Genomic DNA, 23,460 nt, shown 5'->3' on the forward strand with positions numbered 1-23,460 from the left:
CAGCTAGCATAACAGAGCTAGGGAATAATTACCCGCTACCAATCCACCCTGTAAAGCCACATTCCTGCTTTGAATTATCCACACACTGTTGTGCAATGAGGCTTTTTGTGATACAAATAGATTAAAGAGAGAGCTTGCAGTTAGCTCTGTTCTGACAGCTATTAAGCCACTGAACAGTCACTAAAAGCAACCAAAAGACCTGCCCCCTTGGATTGCAGAATGACCGTAAAATAACTGTACCCACCACTCACCCGGGGCCAAGGCTGACCGGACAAGGCTGATGAAGCCAAGTTCTTCCCATGCCATTTTGAATAATCCCACTCCCATTCTGCCACTTGACAGCTCTGTGTGACAGAAAGATCCCTCACTAGCTGCTTCCTGACCTTCTCTTGAGCTCTCTTAATGCCTTTCTAAGCTAAATCACGGGACTCCTTGCAAACCAGATGCTGCACCCATGACTACTCTGTTGATGCTTTCGATCCACAGCTCCTACTGCAGCCCCGACCTCCTCCCTATCTGGCTTCTCTGATTCCTCATCCACAAGCCCATATTATGGGGGCATCACCTTATAAAGCCACCAACTCATTAAAGCACCTCTTGCTATGAGCTTGTACCAGAATTTGTATACACCCATTGCGTTCACTACCCACACTGAAATAGTCTCTATGCCCTTCATGGGCACATGTTCACCCCTGCTAATGCTTCCCCATGTGAAACACTTAGAGACACCATGGCCCTTTCACAGTTCTGGACCCTTTCACAGCTCTGGACCCTTTCACAGCTCTGCTGGTGGCCCTCTATGGCTGGGATAGTTTGACTGCCTCCATACACCTCCCCTGCAACAGAGATGACAGGTAAGGAAAATGCTTTGCTCCTTCATCTCTTGTTATTTTCAGTAAAGATTCAATCTGGCATTGAGGGAATTTGTGGAATGAGGACTTCACCCACGGCAAGTGGGTGAAAATGGAGTGATGGGCAGGGAAGGGACGTGTTTTCATCAAGGGTCATGGCATATTGAGTTATTTGCAGGGACCCACCTCTCTTCCTGGGTCGCTGTGCGGTGCCACACACACAGGTGCCTTCTGTCCAAAGTAGTTGTGTCTTCTGCTCAGAGTTTGCATTCAGGTGCATCCTTTAAACTTGCTATCTGCAATGTAGTACAGGTAAAATGTTTGCTCTCACAGAAAAATTCAAGAGAAAATGATGTAATCTCTGTCTGTAACATGCAAAGTTTCTGTAGTGAAGAGAAAGGTGTTCTTCCTGCTTAAAATACTGATGTTCAAGCACGGACTAGGGTTTTTTTGACACCTATTCAACTGTAGTAATTAAAAAGAGAGGATGGTGTGGGTAAAATTTGAAATAGTCAGTTGAGATGCAATAACTGGAATACATCTGACTTGTTCTGTTCCTCTACATGTGAAATGAGCTTTAGAAAAATAAAGGAAGCCTGGACTTGACATAAGAATTTGACTATTCAAAGTTTAAATGGGAATATATAAAAGAAAACAATTAAGAAAACAACCTTGTCTGCTCTTTGTCTTGAGGGCTGTAGAGAATGGCAATCCTTTGCCAAGCGTGTAGTGCTCGTGTGCAGTCACTGCTTCTGGACTGGCCCCAAATGTCTTGTGGTAAAATGTCAAAGCATTTCACAACAGTTCTCACACCCATGTACTATCAAAGATGGCTGTTTCCCTGCCCTTCATACTCCCACGCAATTAATTTTTTTCCTTTGCTGTTTTTGCAGCAAATGCTCTTCTACCAAGTACTCTTCAAATGCAGCAGCTCTACCCTGCTTCTCCTCATCCTTCCCCTAGGAGGATGGAGAAAAGAAGCATTTGCCTTTGCCATGGAGACTTATTGATGTGATGTCTTCCAGTGTCATGGGAAGCAAGGAGTCTGAAGCCAGTTATAAACATGTCCATGTCAGAAGTGCCACAATAGCTGCCTCTCAACCTTGAATCTACTCAAGAAGTGATGATCTGAAGAGCTGGCATTTGACACAATGACAATGAGAAAGAACAATCCTGGCATGAAGAAATACCTCACAAATAAAAGCTATACGTCTCAGAAAACAGGGGCACTCACAGGGTGAATGGAAAATTGTCCCAGATTCTCCACTTCAGAAGTCTGAGGACAGTCCTTCCTCATCTTGCTAATGTAGAAAGAGCTGCTGTCCCAAAGCCCAGGGAAGATGAGAAGGCACAAGTCAAGAGCCCTTTAGAAGCCTAAAGAAGTGAACAAAGAAACGTCATTGACATCCTTGGCACCTGTAAATACAGAGCCTGCAAGCAGCACACCTGGAGGGAAGGGTGAGCACGTGTGGGCACGAGAGATACAGCATTTGTTTTGCTAGCTGGCACCAGGGATAGCATTAAAGGCAGCAAAGAACAGAGACATTTTTCTGAGTCTCACTGTCTTTCCCTCCCTGAATTCAAAATGGCCTCTGAGGATAAAACAAAAATGCTCCTTATCCCTCTTATCTCCTCCTCCTTCCTGGTCCACCCAATGCCTATGTCTATCACCAGCACCAGGACACTGCAATCAAACCAATAGCTTTCTCTCACCCAGACTATGCCCTGCTCCAACCTCCCTCTCATCTCATTCACGTTTTAGCTACACCATTTCAATAACTACTTCCATGACCTGGTTTTGTACAGATTTGTGTCTGTAGGCCAGTCTCCTCTGTCGCTTCCCTTAACATCTATGAGACCTGAGGTCACCACGTGGCCTTTTGCACAGACAGGATAGCTCTCTGGTTCCAAAGTTCTTTGAGGCATTCAGATGGGCAGAAAGAACACATGTATGCATGTTTAAGTGTGACAGTTGAAAGAAAAGAGGATAGGAATCAAAAAGTTGTTCATTCACATAGAAAAACAGTTACTGAGCACTGAGATTTTACTGGAGTGCACACAAGTAGCTTCTGATGGAAGGTTAATCACAAGGCAGAACAGCTATCCCAGGAAACCTTGCCTAGCTACTTTAAAAACCTCAGCAGTCTCATTTGTGCATAGAGTTTAACAGATGTTAAGTCTAAGCTAAGAAAAAATGTTGCAAGGTTCTTGCAAGGAAAAAAGGTTCTTGCATGGCTTTTATCAGTGACATCTGAATCCATAAGAGTCAAGAATTCACTGATGGTTGGATTACCAAAGGAAATTCAAATGTAGTCATTACTTGGGTGTCCACCAAAATATGTTGTCCCCTTGCAATGCTCTTTTTACATTATTGTATGGGTTCTGAGCCCCATTTAGGGATAAATCAAGCCCAGCAGCACGTAGCTGCGCAACCCATTATTCTACCTGCTAAGATCCTGCTTAACGAGCACTGGAGGTGGGGTATCATAGAATCATAGAATCACAGAATGGTTTGGGTTGGAAGGGACCTTAAAGATCATCTAATTCCAACCACCCTGCCATGGGCAGGGACACCTCCCACTTGACCAGATTGACCAAAGCCCCATACCTCAGAAATGCAGGAAGAAAAGTATTTTCTTCAAAACCGTGGAACCCAAAATGCAAACCACTTACTACTTCTCTAACCTTCCAGGGATGAGGCCAGCAAGTTCCAAGAAAAGTATCTCAGGACCAGAGACCTTTCTGTAGAAAGTAGAAAATATGCAAAGAACCAAAATAGAGGACCTGGAGTCTAGAAAGCTTGCTTATTCCCCACACGTGTAACAAAACAGCTGTCTATTTTCCTACACATATTCCATCATGCTTTCTGTAAAGAAACACAAAATGCAAAGGGTGGAGCAGAAATACACAGGAAGCAAATCTACAATACTGTGTGGATACTCCAAGGTAAATTCTCTGCCATCACCACCCTGGTGATTCACCATGAAATAAAAAACAGTGGACACCTTTACATCACAGAAATTACACTGAAACATTTTCTTCCATGCTTCTGGCTTCAGGAATAAAATGTTGACATAAACAAACCCAAAGTCCTCACAGTAAAGTGGAACATAAAGCTGCCTCTTTCCTGTTGAATGTGTGATAAGAAGCAGACAACATCCTGAAGACAACCAAGGATGTAGGAGGCAAAGTGACTATGCGTTCACTCTCTGAAGAAGGTTGGTGAAGGAGGGCTGTGCTGGTCTACCTCACATAATGGGGCTGTCTATTCAAGAACAGTCTAAGAGGAGAAGGGCATTATCTACCATCAATATCTTTAACAACATGCTAAGGCAAACACAGAATTCAGGAATAACACTGCTGTCCCAAAATAGATCCCACACATCAAAACCAAGTGAACATTTCAGTTATGTCGTACCTTATTATCATAGTCACATCTCTTAAACAGTACCTAACCAGAGTTGACATTAGACTTACCAGTGTTTTCAGCAGAAACGAAGTGCAAATGACTCTCATCTTACTCATGTGTAGAATAACTTTCAAAACTACCTAGCTGTCCTCCAACCCAGCAGAGGTGCTGCCTGGTCACTTCCTCCTTCATCACCCACTTTTGCCACCCCACATACCCCAAACCCTTTGAGTTTGGGGTACAGATGAAGCCACATCTCGAATACTGTGTTCAGTTTGGGGCTCCTCACTACAAGACAGACACTGAAATGCTGGAACATGTCCAGAGAAGGGCAACAAAGCTGTTGAGGGGTCTGGAGCATAAGTCTTATGAAGAGCGGCTGAGGGAACTGAGGTTGCTTAGCCTGGAGAAAAGGATGCTGAGGGGAGACCCTATTGCTCTCTACAACTACCTGAAAAGAGGTGGGCATTGGTCTCTTCTCCCAGGTAACAACTGATAGGACAAGAGGAAATGGCCTCAAGTTGTTCCAGGGGAGATTTAGACTGGATATTAGGAAAAATCTCTTCACTGAAAGGGTTATCAAACATTGGAATAGTCATCCCTGGAGGTATTTGGGTAGATAGATGGGTAGATAGATGGGTAGATGTGGTGCTGAGGGACATGGGTTAGTGGTGGTTTTGGCAGTGTTAGGTTGATGGTCGGCCTCAATCATCTGAAAGGTCCCTTCCAACCTAGATGATTCTGTTATTCTATGAATTACATCAACACAGATTGCCACGGCACTGGCACAGACAAAATGGCCCCTGGCATATGGAAAAACTTGTTTCATTGGTGCCCAGAGCTGAGTGTTATTCCTGTCCATAAACTCTTATTTGGGGTTTTTGGGGGCTATCCCAAATGATGCATCCTTGTATGACAGGGCAGTACCATACGTCTCTCTTCTGTGCCATACCAAACACATCATCTTGGCAACAGATAGATCAATTAGCCGTACTCCAAACTCCATCTTAAATCAAGCTGTTCATTCTTTTCCCCATCTGTTAGTAGAAGACTAACTCATTTCTCGTGCACACATTTCTAATTTACAGCCTTGCTTTTTTTCACTGACAGATCCCACCCATGTGTCCATTGCCACCATCTTTCTTATCTCAGATAGGTCTTCCCTTCCGAGTTGCCTGCTGTTGAGTATGTCCTTATTTGGGAACCTTTTCTCCTTCTGCTAAGAAATCCCAGCTCTTTTAGTCTGATATGCTGTGCATTTCTGTTTTCATCTTAGCTTTTGTATGGGACTTCATCTCCCTTGGGCACGGGTGGTGATAAACGCACCCACATTGCAAGCGTGGTCTTGTTGGTGCATTGCACAATGGCCTTAGTCCTGCACTGTCCTCCCTGACACAGCCCCTAATCATGACAGCTTTTTCACGCTTCATCAGGTGTCTGACGTATACGCAGCATGTGATCAAGATATTCTTATGTCTTTCATCTCTCCAGTCATTTACAGGTGACCTCTTAGTTTACCGTATAACTTACTTATTACAGCTATGATGTTATTAGTATATAATATGCTTCCAAGCCACCTGGTTGTTTATGATATCCTGATCCTTCTCTGTACTGTTCATGCATCCCAAATTCATATCTTTGGTAAATTTCATTAACGTGATCCCATTTAGCATCGGTCAAGGTCTTTACTCAAAGACCAGTTCCTGAGGATCTGCACTACTGACCTCCCCCAGATTCATCCCCCTCCAAGCACTGTAAAAAACTTTTAGCCCTTCCACTTCAAATCTTCTAAAAACTTCTCACTCAGCTTATATTGACTTAATTTCCATCATGCCATCTTAAGAAATATTCCCATGTTATATTTTTATATTCCTTTGATGAACTCTTGAAAATCAGACTTTATTAATGTGAAATCAGGAAGATCATCATCTTGGTTTTTAAGCCTTTCTGTGTTTTTCATTATTGTCTCCTTCAAAAATTGTTCTTAATCCTGGCCTGCTATTGAGGTCAGACAAATGACAGAAGGACTTTTATGCCTCCCCTCTTTAATTTAGGTGATAAACACTGAACATGTGATATCGTCTTGAACTTGACCAATCTATGAACAATATGTGGGAGTGGACCTGGACCTCTTGTTCTATATGCCAGTTCTCTAAGGGTTCTGTGATGGAAAATATCCTGTCCTGCTTTGCCTCAACTTGAATACGTTAAACTTTTTTTCCACCTCAGATGTGTTTATTTCTATTTCTGGACACCTGTTTCTATGCTGTCTTTACCCCCAAAAGTCAAAAGCAATTTCTATATTGAATGAATAAGTGGTTTAATTCAATATTTATTTTTCATCTATCACATCTTCACTACCTTCATCTCCCAATATAAGGGCTGAAGAATTTAAATAAACATTTAATGTCCTTCCTGAGATTTAAGTCATTTGACTATTGCAAATTTTTACTTTATGCATTTCTTAACTTCTGCTATATAAATTTGTCTGCTGTTCAGTTTTCCCTTCCATTTTTTTAGGCTTCCCTCTCATTCTTAATATAATGTTTGAAACGGTTATTCACCCATTTCAGGCCACAGTTATTCTTCTGTAGATGATTTTTCTCCGCTTTTCCTCTTTGTTACAGAAACAAATTCCAGACAGGTTTCTGAATCTTTGATTTTAGGCAACGACAGGCTTGCATCCACATCCTTGAACTCACAGTTCACTCACCGTTTTTTTAGCCACCCTATATCAACGTTTATCTTTGGTATCTGTTAGCTGAATCAATCCAACACTCAGCTGGATCAGGTGAGAATATCGTTCTTAGTGTGTTAGCCTCCTGAGCTCAGCCATCAGACTATGTCATCTCAAAAAAAATGTATCTGCAAGGGGAGGAGATATGGGGGAGCAAGGGAAGAGAAAATCGTTCTGTGTTAAGCTGAAGCCAGATTAGATCAAAAAGAATATGAACAGCTAAACTCTGGGCAGTCAAGTGAGCTCTGGAAACATGTAGGACACCCAGAAGAAACACACCTAAAGAAGGCAAATGGAGAGAGTATTGGCTGGGGTCATTTCAGTTAGATACATGGATGAATGAGTAAGGAGTTTGATCCTACTGGGAAGGTTTGGCACAGTTCTGCATGGGGATGGCATTTCTTTCTCCAATTTGAGCAAGAATGTCCCTTAATTTGAGGCACTGACCCAAAAGTAGGGTTGGCAAAAAAAAAGATACACGATAAAAACCCATTTGAGAAATATTGCCCTCTTCAGCTGTCATTTGCAAGCACGTACCAAAGCTATGAACTCTTCATGAAGCATAAGGGGAGGGTGGAGAATATGAATTATTGAGAAGGCTGGAGACCATGCATCAGAGCCATTCTCATTTACATCTTCAGAAGCATCCCCGCCTTACTCATGACCAAGTGGGCAGATTTGTAATGGTTGATCCTTTATTATTAAAATCACAACAGGTTTATTATGCTGGAAGTTTACTACATGCCAGGGTGTGAACTCTGGGTAGCCCATGAGTAGTTTGTGGTTGCTCACTGCTCTCCTTGGCAAAGAAGTCTTGTTGATGCCCCATCCAAATTATTCTGTAACCAGATTCAGCCACGGTTATTGATGCAGTAGTTATTCATGCTTTTGTCTTTAGCAACCCTTTTTTCTTCCAAATTAGCCATGAAAGTAGCCTCCTCAGAAAAACATCCAACAGGATTATAGACAATCATCTATTCAGTTCAACTGAGCAACATCCTGTCATTAGGCAAAAGGAAGACATATACCCAGAAAACGGCCAAGAAGTCCCTAACATAATGTCACATGAAAGAAAATGTGTTCGTTAACAGAAAAATCTTTCTAGTGGTTGGGAAAGCAAAGCACTATTTCCACACCTGTAGCCTGAGCCTACACAGAAGCTTCCCCACTGGATCCCAGAGCAAGCTTCTTCCATCAGTCATTTACCTAGTACAGCTCCACCCTAACAGCAATGCTGAGAATGTAGGTAGAAAGAGGCCAGTGAAATTTTTCCATCACTGTGACATGAGCTGTTATTACTGCTTTACCTGCAAAATAACCTCACAGTCCCACAAGTTAGACCTCTCATCTATGAGCCAACAATATTCATACCCAGCCACATCCTCGGGTTGATCTGCTCTCAACATCTGAAGATGCTTTGAGGGCAGCAGCCTCCAAAAAAAACTGCAGTCCAACAGAAGTGTCTGAGCCATTGCAGTGTCCTGTCCAAATCCTGACTGTTAATCTCAAAGACATCTGGAATGAGCTGTTCTTCTGAGACTTTCTTCTCCATATCCTTTCAAAACCCATTCCTAGGGACTCATACATGGGTATAGAATAATAGAATTGCCTAGATTGGAGTGACCTTTCAGATCACCTAGTCTAAGCATCAACCTAACACTGACAAAAACCATCACTAAACCATATCTCTAAGCACTACGTCTACCTGTCTTTTAGATACCTTCAGGGATGGTGATTACACCACTTCCCTGGGCAGCCTGTTCCAATGTTTAATAATCCTTTCCGTGTAAATTTTTTCCTAAGATCCAGTCTAAACATCCCCTGGTGAAACTTAAGGCCATTTCCTCTTGTCCTGTCGCCTGTTCCTTGGGAGAAGAGATCCACTCCCACCTCTCTACAACCTCCTTTCGGTGAGTTGTAGAGAGCGAGAAGGTCTCCCCTCAGCCTCCTTTTCTCCAGGTTGAACAACCCCAGCTCCCTCAGCCGCTCTTCATAAGGTTTGTGCTCCAGACCCCTCACCAGTTTTGTTGCCCTTCTCTGGACACAAGAGTTTTCCACTGGCCACTCAGCTCCTTATCAGAGACAGTTATGTTTTGTCAGGACATTTGACCTTGCACCTTCCAAGTCAACAAACATTGAAGTGGGATGCAGCTAACAAAATACACACCTTTACTATGGAAAGGCCTCCCATAGTAAATATTTTGAAAAATGCCTTTCAAAGCCAGTGAAGAGAAACAGGTAATTCACAGTGCCATTCATTTTTTGATGAGGCTTTTGTCTAAAGCAGTTTTGATGAATTGTGCATGTGTCTGCCTGACTGCAAAAACAAAGACATATGGTGATTCACCCAAGAGACATCTATGTTATAGAAGAAAAGCTTCACTTAAATCAGATGACTCCACCTTGGGTTTTTGTGTCCTGCTTCAATCTGTTTGTGACTATGCAAATTTTCGAAGGTTATTGTCTTCTGCATTTTCTGTTAATTACTGTTCCCTCAACTTTTGGCCCTGGCCACACAGATCCCAATGATGGGAACTGGCTTCTTTTTAGGCTTACTGTTTAGATTAGCTCATGGTGAAGCATCTAGGTCTGTATCATCTGGCGATAGACACTGCTGCTAACATGGGATATGAAGCAGTAGTGTGAGGGATGGGCTTCCTGATACGTCTATCAGACCTGTCAGTAAAAGGTACTGCTGCTCAAATTGAAGGGTTGACAAAGTGATGTCAATCACTTCAATGCTCAGAGACTCAATTACAGTCCCTGGTTTTGACAAAGGTAAGTGATATCTTAAGTTAATAGGGAGAATTCCATTTCCTTTTCCCATCCCCTGCACAACCAAAATCTAGTTGATAAAGAGGGAAAAATCTCCCTGCTAAGGGGAGGGAGGAACCAGGCCCTGCAATTGGCTGGTTTTTGTATGTTGTCCACTCCTGCACTACTGCAAGAAGGTTTCTCAGAGACTGACATTGCCATCAGCTGATCAAAGTGTGAACCAAGACATCAGAGACTCCCAACCAACAGAAACCCCCATGAATACTCCCAGCATCTTTCAGCCTTGGCTCTAAATCATCCAACTTTCAGATGAAAAAGTACATGGTCACAATATCCTCTTGCATGCTAGAACACGCACTTTTGGGTCACAATGCAAAGGCTTTCACATATGGTTTGCAGCAGCTATCACCAGGACAGAAAGGGGAATCACAACATAACAATGAATTGAAGAGACTTTCATCTGAAGACACATCCAGGCTACTTCTACACTGGTCTTTAACAGGGGACAGGATCCATTCTCTGATCCTGACGACAATCGGCACAGCTCATACCTGCATAGCTGAATTTTCTTTTTCCCCAAAAACTTAATGGCCTCATGGGAAACATCCTTGGCCCACGGTATGCTTCAGAGTGTGCCTGGGCACTGCCTGGGACAGATACAATGGGTTCAGGTCATAACAGGGCCATGGAACATGCAAACCAGGATTGGTACAGGTTAAAGAATCCCTAAAATCCTTGACTTGTAGATATCCATCCTTCTGGGATACAGTCCAGAAACATGTGTCAGACACTTTGCATGCCCTCTGAAAATTCCTGGGAGACCTACATTCCCAGGGCTGACCGAGCACAGCTGGTGAGGTGATGCCTGAAGGGACTGTCCTCGACCCTGTGGCTAGAAGAAGAGGAACCTGCAGATGTAGAGTCCATGTCCTTGGACTTGCCTTTTTTCTCTCAGAACACTGAACAGAGCAAATGTCTTTTTCCAAAAATACAGCGGGGGTGGAGGATTTCCTCCCATCTGCAGAAGTGCACCTGCTTTTTAGCCTAGAGTGTGCTTAAGCCAGAACTTGGGAGATGTGAATGCAATTTCCTTCTCTGCTTGGAGAGGTTCAATTTCCCATTTCACATCTTTAGACAGGGTATGCAAACCACCAAAATGAAGCACAGACATGGGAGGAAAGGGATAAGAGGTCTTTCTTTAGAGATTAACTGAGTCAGCGCTGGGACTCTGGATTTCTCTTTGATATCCCCCCTATATGGGGACACTTGTGTTTTGTATAGAACAGCCCCTGGAAGACCTAAAGGGCTCCTAGGAGAAGGGTGCTCACGGAGTCATGCTCACACTTTCACCCTTCTGCAGCCCGATGAAACCTGCATTCCTTTCTGCCCAGTGGCAGAGTTTCATCAGGAGGGTGGAGAGCAACTCCACCCAAATAAGCCTATAGTCTTGTTATTAGTGCACACCCGTGAAAGGTGTGAGCTTCGATTAGCTGAACATGTCATCAAGCATCACTGCAGCCATGGCCACAGACAGCATAGTTTCCCACTGCTGAGTCACAGATGAACATGGTAGACCCCACAGACACAGTCATCCAAACGGTCCCCAGAAAAAAATCTACCTCACCTGAATCACAGAAGCTGAACTCAGGTTGACTCAATATGTTCATCAGTAGTCTCTCTGTTTTCCTATACTCCAGCCATCACCATGATATCTGGAAACCTAATGGCAGACTCCATCCTGAGAAGCAGCTCCCAAGAAAGGCACTGACATCAGGTAGACTGATGTCACGGCTACAATGCCATGGCCACAGTGTCAAACACAGTTGTTTGATGCTCATCTCATGACAGAAAGATACATTCTGCTTATACCTGGGACTGGAGTGGTTGTTGTTACAAGGCAACATCTAGTTCTGGGTTGGGCAATGCAGGAGAGAAGGTGGTAAATCAGAGGCAGTTTGGAGATGGACCACCAGAAGGGTTAAAGCTCTGGAGGACAGGCCTTCCAAGGAAGGAGTCAAAGAGACCATCAAAGTTTATCAAAGGGATATCCTAGAACACTGTGTCTCCCTTGAGGAGAAGAAAGCTGTAACAGTGAGCAATTAAGTTTAGTAGAGGGGTTTAATGAGAGCCACTGGCTGTAAAAGCTTTATAAATCAGAGTAGAAATATTTTACGTAGGGATTAATTTACATATGGCTGATAACTGACCACTGTAAAAGCTCATCAGACCTTAGTGTGGACTCTCTGTCACAGGACTTCTTTACAAAATCTGGTTTCTTTTTCATTCAAACAAGAATTAACTGTAACAGAAGTTTGATCAGATAGTTATAAAGCATGTCGCCTTCTTGCCTGTGAACACTGAATTTCCATCATCTGCCTTTCCTTGCATATGTGATAAGCAGAGAGAGATTATTACCTTATAAGGCCAGTCTCACAGGGGCAGGCTGATAGTGGTTTTGGATTGATACCACTGAAAATTCAGAGAGGTTTTTGGCACAGAAACCTTTCTCCCTCCACACCACGCCTCATTTATATTCTCAGATCTTCAGACCTGAAGTAACATTTCAACTGGAGTCCCTTACGGCTCCTGTCAGTCAGTCTTCAAAATGTTGCTCAGGGTTTATTCTACCATTGACACAGACAGATGGGAATTTAGGTCCTCCTGAGTCCTACGAGCTGTCTAAGGCTGTCCTAACTGCTATATCAAACCACTTCTTTCACATATTTATCAAGATCCATCTTAAAGCATGTGGGATTTCTACTTTACCTTTGCTTTTAGAAGGGACTCAAATTTTCCTAGAGTTTAAGAGCCTACCTTTCATTGCCAGTCTAATTTAATTCATGCTAGTCTTATGTCAGCTCTAGTCCAGTGTGACATTTTAGCTTAAGGAGTTTTAGTTTCTGTAGATCTGTTTTCAGTGCTCCTGGGGAAAAAAAAAATTATATCTCCACTCAACCTCTGTTCTGTCAAACTAAAAGGGGCCAGTATTTTCCAGAGTCATCTTTTGGGGTGGATCCTGTTCTCCCAGTCTTCTTCCCATTAGTTTCCATCTGTTTTTTTTTTTTTTTTTCCATCAAGAGTCCATTATTTCTTGATAGGGGCAATGAAATTCCAGGTGAGAAGCCACTAGGGCTTCATGCCAGGGTGCTAGCACTTCCAGAATCACCCTGCTAATAACCCGCCTTCTTCACACCAACACAGAACTTGACGTCATTTGTGTTTGTTTGTGTTTGGTTTTGGTTTTGTTGTCAGGGCTCCATCTCACTGGAGGCTCCTAGTTATCTTTAGATCAGCTAATACCTGTACATCTTCCCTTTCCTCCACAATTTTACTGGCACTCTCCCAACTTCTCCCTCCTTGAAGTCTGGCACTCCCACACACTCAACCAGTCTGCAGGAGCTTTAACAACCCCAGTGCTGGTGGTTTCCTGATGATCTGCCTTACTGCCAAATCTCAAACCTTTTCAAGCCGTTAGTTAAGTGGCTTTGCACTGGCCAGAGGCAAACAATCCTACCGGGTTGATGCATCCCATGTCCAGACACCACAGCAATGGACAGCCTCCACCAAGCTGGACAGACTCATTTAGTTTCCTATTTATATCACTATTCCTTCAACCACACTGATTTACTCCAAGGATTTCTTGGTATACAATGCTTTTAAATACAGTCAGACCACTATAACACCCTTGTGCTGACATCTCCATTTCAGCAAGCTACATACAATACACACAATCTGCCGAGCGGTGTTTTAGTGTTGTGAATGCTGGAGTGTCAGCCCTGCTGTGCTTACTTATTCAGGCATAACCACCTTGAATACTTAAAGCACTGGATCTTTCTCAGTTTCATGCGTGCTAATTAAGATATTGCTCAAATATGCCTTGAACTGCCTTGGTACAAGAAAGGATCTGGATATAACCAGGTCTGGTGGCTTTCACAGAGCGGAGTTTTTCCTGTACACCCAGAGAGGTATGTTTGGACTGTTTGGTTTTATGTACCTGGTCTCTGACAGCACAGAAAGATAAAATAAAGATTATTTTCACTCTCACAGCCAAGTGAGCATTAGGGTACCTGTCTTTCCCTCCCCTTTCCCACGGCACATCACTGATCCTGCTGCCCCAGCCTGATCGGCTTTGTGTCATCCCTGACTGTGGAAATTTTCATTAGCAATGCTTCTCGAGTTACTGCAAACCTTTAGGGAGCAGCACTTGCCCAAAAAGTCCCAATCACAAACTGGGAAAAAGGATAGGTTCCTGGAAATGGTATCGATGGCCACGTGCATTGCCGCAATGAGCAACAGGCATTAGATCATTTTGTGCACACACCTTGTCTCCATCCCTGAAGCCTCTGAGTGCTCCACAGTGATTCACAAACTTTTCTTCATTGGCATATTCAGCTCTTTTATGGGAAATTGCATAATGCTGTTTTTTTCCACCCTGGATCACAACAAAAACAACAAAAAGGTCTATCAGCTTTTCCTGTGAAATATAAAATGCCATTGGCTCAGTCAAAAAGGAGGAGCAAAGCATTTCTCCCAAAATGCAAGCTTTTTAAGCCTTTCCACAAACATTATATAAGATTAAAAAAAAAATATTTTTTTGTGAAAGGGTTGCCTTGAAATGCATAAAGTGAAATTTTCTGTCAGAAAGGTACTGCAGTGGGAAAGTTGATCCATTTCTCCATGTTGGATTTATTTCCCACATTCAGAATAAAATTTGTCAAATAGTCGACACGTTTGTAAAAGAAAGCACAGCGCCCTGCTCTGCCAACAAAAATCTGAAACAAAACGTCATACACAAATCCCAGATTTGGAGGCACCATCTCCCACATTCACCTCCACTGGCCTTTCAGGGGCTCCCATGCCCAGCAGCCCAGCACCAGGGCTCAGTTACTAACTAAGCCCCCAGGAACCAGACACCGGGCTTGCTTTTACACTGGATTTGGGAAAAGAGACATGCTTTGAGCAAATCCAGCCACGCCAGCTTCCCTTCTGCCAGCCTGGAGAACAGTAGGCATGAAAACATGGAACAGGCTTCGGTGAGGCTGAGCCAATGCGTGTAGAAGCCCAGCCTGCTCCCACTTGCATCGAGACTGTTGTTGCCCAATGCAACACGCCTGACACAATCTAGCTCTTGGCTCACAGAGCCAGACTTGAAGGAACAAACATACCTTGTCACATTCCCCATCCAAGCACCGGCATGGGGCCACCCCTTGCAATGCAAGCTGTTTTTTTTTTCCTTTTCCATGGGACCAGCTCCAGGACATAAACCTGAAGATGAGAATACGTATGGCTAGAGTCTTATTGTTGCAGTGACGTCACCTCCTTGGGGAACTTGTTCCTCTACAAATCCCAATCCAGACTGGAGCTGAGCTCTCCCCTGACGCCCTGAGGGAATCCGCCCACAGGATCAACAGGAGGTGGAGGGTGGGAAAACATATAAAGCTGTCTGGGAGCAGTTCTCTTTTACTGTCCTGGCTTCACAGATCTGCTCTCAGCATGAAGACATTTCTGGTTGGGCTCCTGCTTGGCCTGGCATACGTGGAGTTGGGTAAGACCTCCGCGTTCCTGACACTGCAGGGACCACCTGGGAAATGCCTGGGAGGGGAGGGGAAAGGCAGAAAGACCTGGTAATCCCCAGGTAGGGGAAATGATGCCCTTATGTATTTAAGAAGGTTAATGGAGAGGGTGAATGGGGAAAGGGGATATGCATTCCTGGTGGGGAAAGATATGATGCTTGACAGAGAGCAATGAACATCGTTCGGATGCATAGGTGCTCACCTGTCACCCAATCAGGATGGAGGGGACCAACCACTGCTTTATAGGACTAAGGTGTGAATGACAGCCACATGGCACAGAGCAGTACAAGCTCTTAAACTCCCAACTTGTCCCCCTGGGGATAGGATGGGGTATTTTCATCCTGAGCTCCTGCCATCCCTAAAACTTCCCAGCTGTCTGCTGGAAGTTCTGAAAACCAGAGGGCGAGGCTTCAGTATAGATACAGGTGAGGGTTTGAGAAATAACTCCAAGAATTTTAGAAAGGTTCATTAAACCACTATCTCCCGCGTTTCCACTAATTTCTAGAGATTAGGATATAGGCAGAGATAGGAAATTCTCCTGCGTCTGTTTAGATTTGGTCTCTGATGAGTCTGGGTCTCGAGCAAGCTGGTAATAGGGTCTCATCATCGCTGTATTCTTACTCCCATCTATTTGTGATCCACTGCAAATACATCCTTGGCCTGGAACAGAGTCATTCTTGGGGTGACAACAACTCAGTGGATTTTAATCTAGAGCCCACAAGCCTCAGAGGTCCTCAGGCAGTTTTTGTGGGACTCTGAAAGATCTCAGAGGAAAGACAGCTTGGGCAGGGGTCAAATACCTCCATCTGGAGGCATGGCTACATCGAGATCATTCAAAGGGCTGCAAATGGAAGAAGGCTGAAAGGCATACACCTTGCAATTCTTTATGCATGGAAGTGTTCTGAGTGTCTTTAGGCTGCATCACTTTTTTAATCCCCTTATCCTCATCACTCCTTCCACCTGTCTCTAAAGCAAACCCAACTACTGGCTGAAGAGCATGGGTCAAACCCACCACAGGTTATTTCTATACAGCTACTGCAATTTTTTATATTTCAGTACCTGCTGGTATTTTTTCTTTTTTTAAAGATATTTCACAGGTGGTGTATTATGTGTTTCTTTCCCTCCCTCTGGGTCTAGTCCTGTCCTGGATTTAATGGGGTTGCTGAGGAACTGACAGAGCAGGTCTCCACTCACGGGTCTCAGAGCACTTTATGGAAACAGAGAGGCATCACCACCCTTTGCTTTATAGCTGAGATGGAGACAGAAATAGATTTTCTGGGATGATACAGTAGGAGGCAGCTGGTCTAGGCACAGCTCTTGCAGCTGAGGAATATGTCTGTGACCATTCATCTTTCCAGAGGTTTGATATCAAGGGACAGACGGTACTGTTGGACAGTGATGAACGGTCAAGTATTGGCCTTAGATCAGGACACAGCATTGTCCTCTGTGTTCAGTTCTTCTCTTCTGTTCTGCTCTTTATGCTTTTGGGCTTTCCTCTTCCACTGCAACTTTTCTATAAAACCAGTATCCTCTGAGTGCTGCATCCTGAGTCAGTGAAAGACAAGGCGCCTGAGAGTTTTCTTCCTGCTCTTAACTGGAATTAACTCCCCCAGAGCCCATGGCCCTGCCCTGCTCACTCATGTAAATGGGGAGCTTTAGAAACCAGCTCAACCCAAAGGCTGAAGATTAGTTTCTCAGATGCTTTAAGCTAGCACAGCTCCATCCATCCATTAGCCAGTCCTACACACTCACAAACATCCGTATCCTTGTCAGATTGACAAAGTTGCGTTTTCTCTCTCAGTGGGCACTAGGTGTTAAAATATAAACTAAGCTCTCATAGGTCATTTGGAAGGGATCTACAAAGGTCCTCAGCTCAGGTAACAGGGTCAGGTTCACCACACAAAAGATATGGCCACCAGAACACCACCACTGCTCATGTTAAAAAGTCCTTTCTACCTCTGCAAAGAGAACAAAGAAAGCTTTTGCATTGTGTAGGCTTTATCGTACAGCTGAGTTTTCCAAAGGTGGTTCTAAGAGAAGTAAATGCCCTGAAAATTCATTCCAGAGTCAGACGTTCAAACAACTGCCTTCAAAAATGTTTATTCTTATCACAAAGTCCCAGAAGTTTCTCTCTAACAGCAGATGCTGCAGAACTATAACTAGAAAACATCGTCTCTCTGCAATTTTACCAATAGATGGCAGTGGACACATTTGGGTGGTTCTTCAGCTGTTGTGTGTGTGGAAGACACGTAGAATAGAAAATATCAAACCAGGCTGGTTTCTGTCATCAAGTCACACCAGCACAACTCCGAAAAATATGCACACTCTGTATCTGCTGGCTGCGGATGGACAGGTCTTGTACCGATACTTTTGAGCAACTGCTGTGATCAATGCTTGCATATGTAAAAGTGTCCCTGTGTCCGCAGGCAGCCAGCAAGGGCTTTGTGGCATCATTTCTTTTCAAAAGCAGCAGTAGCCCCTGATGAAAGTGTTTTTTAGGCCACATTCAGCCCTTAGGGTCTCTGGTACGGCTCTGAAATTTAAATTCTGCTCTCAGTTACTAAGTTCTGCACAAATCCCTCTAAACAAGTACGAAGAAGCTGTCGTTGTGGGTGGAGGAATGGGGGAAGTGCCAGTCTTTCGGTGCTGGTGAATGCTGCTCTCAACAAAAGAAGCTATTTTGCTCTCTGCCATAGCATCTCTTACAGAGGGTGCAAAGATCCTATCAAAGCTGCCCAAGAAATAGGTCTCTCTAGATCCCTGCTTTTTTTAGGATGCTGAGCCCCCAAGGTAATGACCACGCTCAACTCCCGCAACACCATCCTTGTCCTTTGGTGTTGGGGTTTGGTCTTTCCCCCCTGACATACCCAAGCTTTGCCACTGGCTCCAGCTATGCTTTGTTTCTGAGGCCACTGTATCTTGGTGAAGGGGGGAAGAAGCACGGACAATCACATAGTCCCCACCACAGAGTAGAGAAGCCGCAGACTTGCTGTCTGCTTTTGCTGCTGTGACCACCTCAGACCCATTCTGTTGCTCTCTGCAGCCCAGTCCTTACGATGTTACACGTGCAAGGATCCAACAGACATTGCTGAGTGCAGAACAGCCACCCTGTGCCCCCCGAAAGCCACCGTGTGTACAACAACGCTGCATTCCGTAGACACAGGTAAGTTTCTTTGCTTGCTGTGAGTGCTCATGAGGAGACATGCATCCTTCCTGGGACAAATTACCTCATGAACTTAGAATCATAGAATTATAGAATCATAGAATGGTTTGGGTGGGAAGGGACTTCTAAAGGCCTTCTAGTCCAATGCCCTGCAATGAGCAGGGACACCTTCAACTACACCAGGTTGCTCAGAGCCCTGTCCAACCTGACCTGGAATGTTTCCAGAGATGAGGCATCCACCACCTCTCTGGGCAACCTGGGCCAATATTTCACCACTCTCAGTGTAAACAATTTCTTCCTAACATCTAGTCTGAGTCTACCCTCTTTTAGTTTATAACTGTTACCCCTCATCCTATCACTCCACTCCCTAATCAAGAGTCTCTCCCCAGCTTTCCTGCAGACCCCCTTTAGGTACTAGAAGGCTGCTATAAGGTCTTCCCAGAGCCTTCTCTGCTCTAGGCTGAACACCCCCAACTCTCTCAGCCTGTCCTCACAGCAGAGGGGCTCCAGCCCTCGGAGCATCTCCGTGGTCTCCTCTGGACCTGCTCCAACAGGTCCATGCCTTTCTCCTGTTCTGAGGACTCCAGGAGAGGCAGAATCACCTCCCTCAACCTGCTGGACATGCTTCCGTCTCCCCATCCCGGTCACAGCTTGGATTATCTTTTTTAACTTCATTTAAGAATCCAGGTGGAGTTATCCAATTTAAGAGTGGGAATAAGAGAAATCCATCAGATTCGGAGCTTCATAGTGAAGCATACAGGACTTATCCCGCTTACTCAGTCTGTTTTGCCTTTTCCATCCCTATGCCCTTACAGACCCTGAAATAATAGATACATGCAAACATATCGCAGAAACCCAGGGGCTCTCTCCTTGTTTGTAGACTTTTTCACTTAGCACCAACTGTCTCATCAGCACCCATGCCAGCGTTACGCCAGTGCTTCTTGGCACTGCTACCTTCTATGCAGAGCCATCGCAGGAGCAACTCACCTGAACAAAATACACAGGGATTTTGTCTCTTGTCAATGCTAGAATAAATTTAGAAGGAGCAGCAGGGAGAAAGGTCATACCTGTTACTACAAAGAGCAGTCTAGATTACAGGCACCTGTTGATTAAAGATGCTCGACACCTTATTTACCTTCATTTACCTAAAAACACTTTAATTCCCCTCCATTGCACAAAGTCAGTGTTTCTCGATGTCAGCTGTCTGCACCTTCCTTCACCAGTTCTTTCTCTGTCTTCTCCCCTTCTCCAATCTGCCTGTTTCAGGTTATCCCTTTTTTGGCAACATCACCGTAACCAGAAGCTGTGAGGAAGAATGCATCTCCTATAATGGAATAGGGGCAAACAAACCCAAGTCATGCTGCTACACTGATCTCTGCACCGATGACACCAGAACCATCAACGGGGTGGGAAGGAGTTCTGCAGCACTGGGTCTGATGGCCATGGTCGTTGGCACACTCCTCCGGTACGCTCTGTAACAGTGCAAGTGCCTGTGCTCCAGCCAAAACGTCCCCACTCCTCTCTCTGCCAAGCTGCCTTGTGAGCTCTTAGATGCCTTGGGAATAACCTTCTTTGCTGATGTGTGGCTTCACCCATCTCCAGTGCTGTGAATTCAAGTGGATTCAAGCCACAAGTTTGGGCACCTGGACCTAAACCCCTTAGATTTCCAGTTTCCAGCTGCTAAGCAGATGTTCTTCACTTTCAGTTGATTCTGGCCCCCAGGACCTACATCTCCCCTTACAGCTTTCCTCTGTGGGGAGCAGTAGTGGATGAAGTGCTGCAACTCTGCTCAGCAGAAGAGTGTGGGCAGTGCCATCAAGGCTGGTGCTCTGGGGTCACCCTCAGTGAGAGCAGGGGCTGTACACACACTCCATGTGGACTATGCTTTTTTCCCAGGACTCGAGCTCCCGCACAACCTGTGTCTATGGGCCTCTCCTATATTCCTGTGCACAACCCCAAAAAAGTCCTGCAAACCTCCATCAGAAGCTTGGTTTATCATCAGTTTTGGTGCCATCTCCTGAGTTAAAGCAGCAGATGGATGCTGGTCTCCTCTCACTACCTGCTCAACAGAGTGTGGTTAGCAATTGAAGAAAGCTGGCATTTAGTTCTGTCTAGAATAAGCTATGGAATGAGTTCAGAAGGGCTCAGCCTTTATGTATGGGATGTATTTCTGGAAAGCTCAAAACATGCCCTGGACTAACAGGCCAGGGCAGGTTAGACCTGCAAAAGTAAATTTGGGAGTTTGACTAGCCAAAACCCTCAGGAGCCCTTTGCCTGAACTTGGGTTGCAATCAGAGCTCCTGGATTTCACTTCCCAGATGTTTTACAGACCATTTCAAGCAACTTCTTCTGTTACTCTGCACTCCATTGTCCCTTCACAGCAGGGACTGCAGGAGAGGAAAAGTAATGACTATCCCAGACCCTCAACTCTGGGAAAAGCCAATGGCTTCACACATGCCGGTTAAATCCCAGGGGGATTTGCTGTGCTTTCCCTTGGAGCAGCTGTAAGATTGATTTTTATGCCCTATCTTCTGTAAAACCAGATGGATGAAAGGAGGTATAAAGGAGCCAGGCATGCCCAGCTCTCAGCCCTCTCGGGTCGGGGAAAGCCAAGAAACTTGCCCATTTACTCTGTTCTTATTGCTAGGGCGCGTCCAGGGGAGCAGGAGGCAACCTGCAAGAGCATGGGCAGAGTGGAGCATGTGTACATCCCATGTACCATCCTTGTGTGTTCATACCATCCCTGCAACCTCCTCTGTGGCAAATTCCATTTTTACTCTGTTTCCATAAGACACCAGCCAGGAAACTAAAGGAATAAGCAGAAGGAGTCTTTTTTCTTCATTGCACAGAGATAATTGTTTCTCAAGGTCTGTTCAGTACCATTTGCAAGAAAATTTTTACAAGGCATTGCATTCCTTGGCAGAGGGTTCCATATAAGCCTGGGGCTCAGGAGGTTGATGAGACCCTTTTTTTTCTGGAGTTGAAATGCCCCGTGCTTCACTAAAACATCCACAGCTTCCCTGAGACACCATTGCAATGCTGAGGTCTACAGGGGGGAAAAATGCCATTGAGAGGATAATGATTGGGAGTTACAATAATACTGCTATTACAGCCACCCTTGCAGACACAGAGCACCAGCTTCTGCTTCCTACTGATCTGTTCTGTGTTTCCCTGCTCCAAAAACAGTCTGATGAGTCAGACCAGAAGCATACCACCATCACTGCCATCTGTAGGTCACATCCCCTTTTCCATCCTGGCTTCAAGGTCTTGGAGTAAGTCACTGTCCCCAGTGGCCTTTCCACGCTGGCTGCAGCGTCCTGTGCTGCGTTAATGTGAGCTGAACTTTCCTCCATCTATTGCACATGCAGATGGGGCAGGGTCTGGATACAGAGGGACTGGGTGGGTGAGGGTTCCCTTCTGGGCAAGAATCAAGAGAATAAAGTTGGATCTTCCAGTTTTCAGCTTGCAGCATGTTTCTTCTGCGCTCATCCTTGGAAGGAAGCATGGGGCAGCACAGGCTGCAGGGAGGACACATCTCTGACTGGTTCTGCAGCTCCCAAACTGCCCTGAGCCAGAGCAGGGAAAAGCTACAGAAGGGGACAAGCAAGAGAGTGCAAAAATACCCCTTGCAAGACCTAGGTTTAAGGCCATCCTCCCTGGAAGAAGGGGAGAAGGGTGGCAGAAGGGTAAAGTACCATCAAGTGATTACAGGAGGCTGATCTGGGGCATACCGAGGGAGAACGGGGTGTTTTCTTTGTGCAGCTTCTCTTGCAGCAGGCAAAGAGAAAGTGACTGAGCTCAGCATAGCAAGGCAAGCAGGGGGCTGGGAGCAACTATTTGTGGTCCCCTCTTTGCTGCAAAGCTTCTGCGGGTGTGGACTCCAGCCCTCCTAGTGTCACTGGTGCTGGCTGTGAGCATCTTCTATCAGGTCTATGTTGCAGGTCTCCTGTCACCATGGACTTGCCTGTTAATGTGGCTTCATTGCCAGAGCAGCGAGATTCTACTGTAGCCAAAACAGAGACAAAGGCAGCTTTTAGTTTCAAAGCACTTGTAATAAGTTCCTAGATTAGGAGAGGTGAAAAGCCCTTCACACAGAGTGTCAGGGGTACAAAATGTCCTTTTGCATTAATACTCATCTGTTCACACTGAGTTAGCCAGAAACCACAAGCTAAACAGCCACCACTGGGAGCCCTTGCAAAGTTGGATGTGTTGCTGCTTTGGTTATTGCTTTTATTTGTTCTAGCTATTTGGTCCCTGGGAGTTAAACGCAGCAAGCAGCACTGCCCCAGCAAATGCAGGACACTGACAAGGGATTCAAAGGAGTTGGCAGACTTTTGCATCACTGTGTCGAGTGGACATACAGAGGGAGAATTTAAATATAGGCTGAATAAAATAGAACAGAGAGAGATGTGTCTCCAAAGGGCCATAAAAAGATTTGCAGCCTCTCGGCCCTGCAAGATGAGGCTTTGCAGCAGGCGGCATCCAACATTGCTGTTGCTGTGTTGAAGGATTTTACCTGCCCCTCTGGGGGCTTGTTCTTCCCAGCAGTCACTCTGCACACAACCAGAGACTTTATCTCCAGACTTGAGGGTGCTCCTCGGTGCTTCATGCTTTATTTGGCCAAGAAGTTGCCTTTTCTTTCCCTTCTGCAAATGTGGGGCAGCCCTACTGTGCAGCCCTGATCTTCATCACCCAATTCCAGTTGCAAATCCATCTAGGAATTAAAGAGTTAACCACAGCAGAGACTAAACTTTCAGGGAGGTGTTCACAGACCCACACTGGTAAGGATATTCAAACTGGTATACCTTGTTGAGTCCCACCTCCAGCCAACCACCAGGGTGATATGTCTGCCTTGCGTGGGCTTTCCTCGTGGGCTCCACGAGTCTTTAAGGTGGAACAGACATTTCAAAGGATAGTTTTTCCTCTGGAAACACAGCGTACAACCAGCCTTG

At 45.0% G+C, this 23,460-nt stretch overlaps 1 protein-coding gene across 1 annotated transcript; it reads left to right on the top strand.

Annotated features, from left to right (window-relative positions):
* Positions 1–14,915: 14,915 nt before the first annotated feature.
* Positions 14,916–21,968, top strand: LOC141738464 (secreted Ly-6/uPAR-related protein 1-like). Its single transcript, XM_074573681.1, has 3 exons — positions 14,916–15,317; positions 18,389–18,508; positions 19,775–21,968. The coding sequence occupies exons 1-3, from the start codon at positions 15,266–15,268 to the stop codon at positions 19,984–19,986; spliced, it is 384 nt and encodes a 127-aa protein (XP_074429782.1). The 5' UTR covers positions 14,916–15,265; the 3' UTR covers positions 19,987–21,968.
* Positions 21,969–23,460: the final 1,492 nt, after the last annotated feature.

The sequence above is a fragment of the Larus michahellis genome, chromosome 2 (assembly GCF_964199755.1).
Source record: "Larus michahellis chromosome 2, bLarMic1.1, whole genome shotgun sequence".
Classification (NCBI taxonomy): Eukaryota; Metazoa; Chordata; class Aves; order Charadriiformes; family Laridae; genus Larus; species Larus michahellis.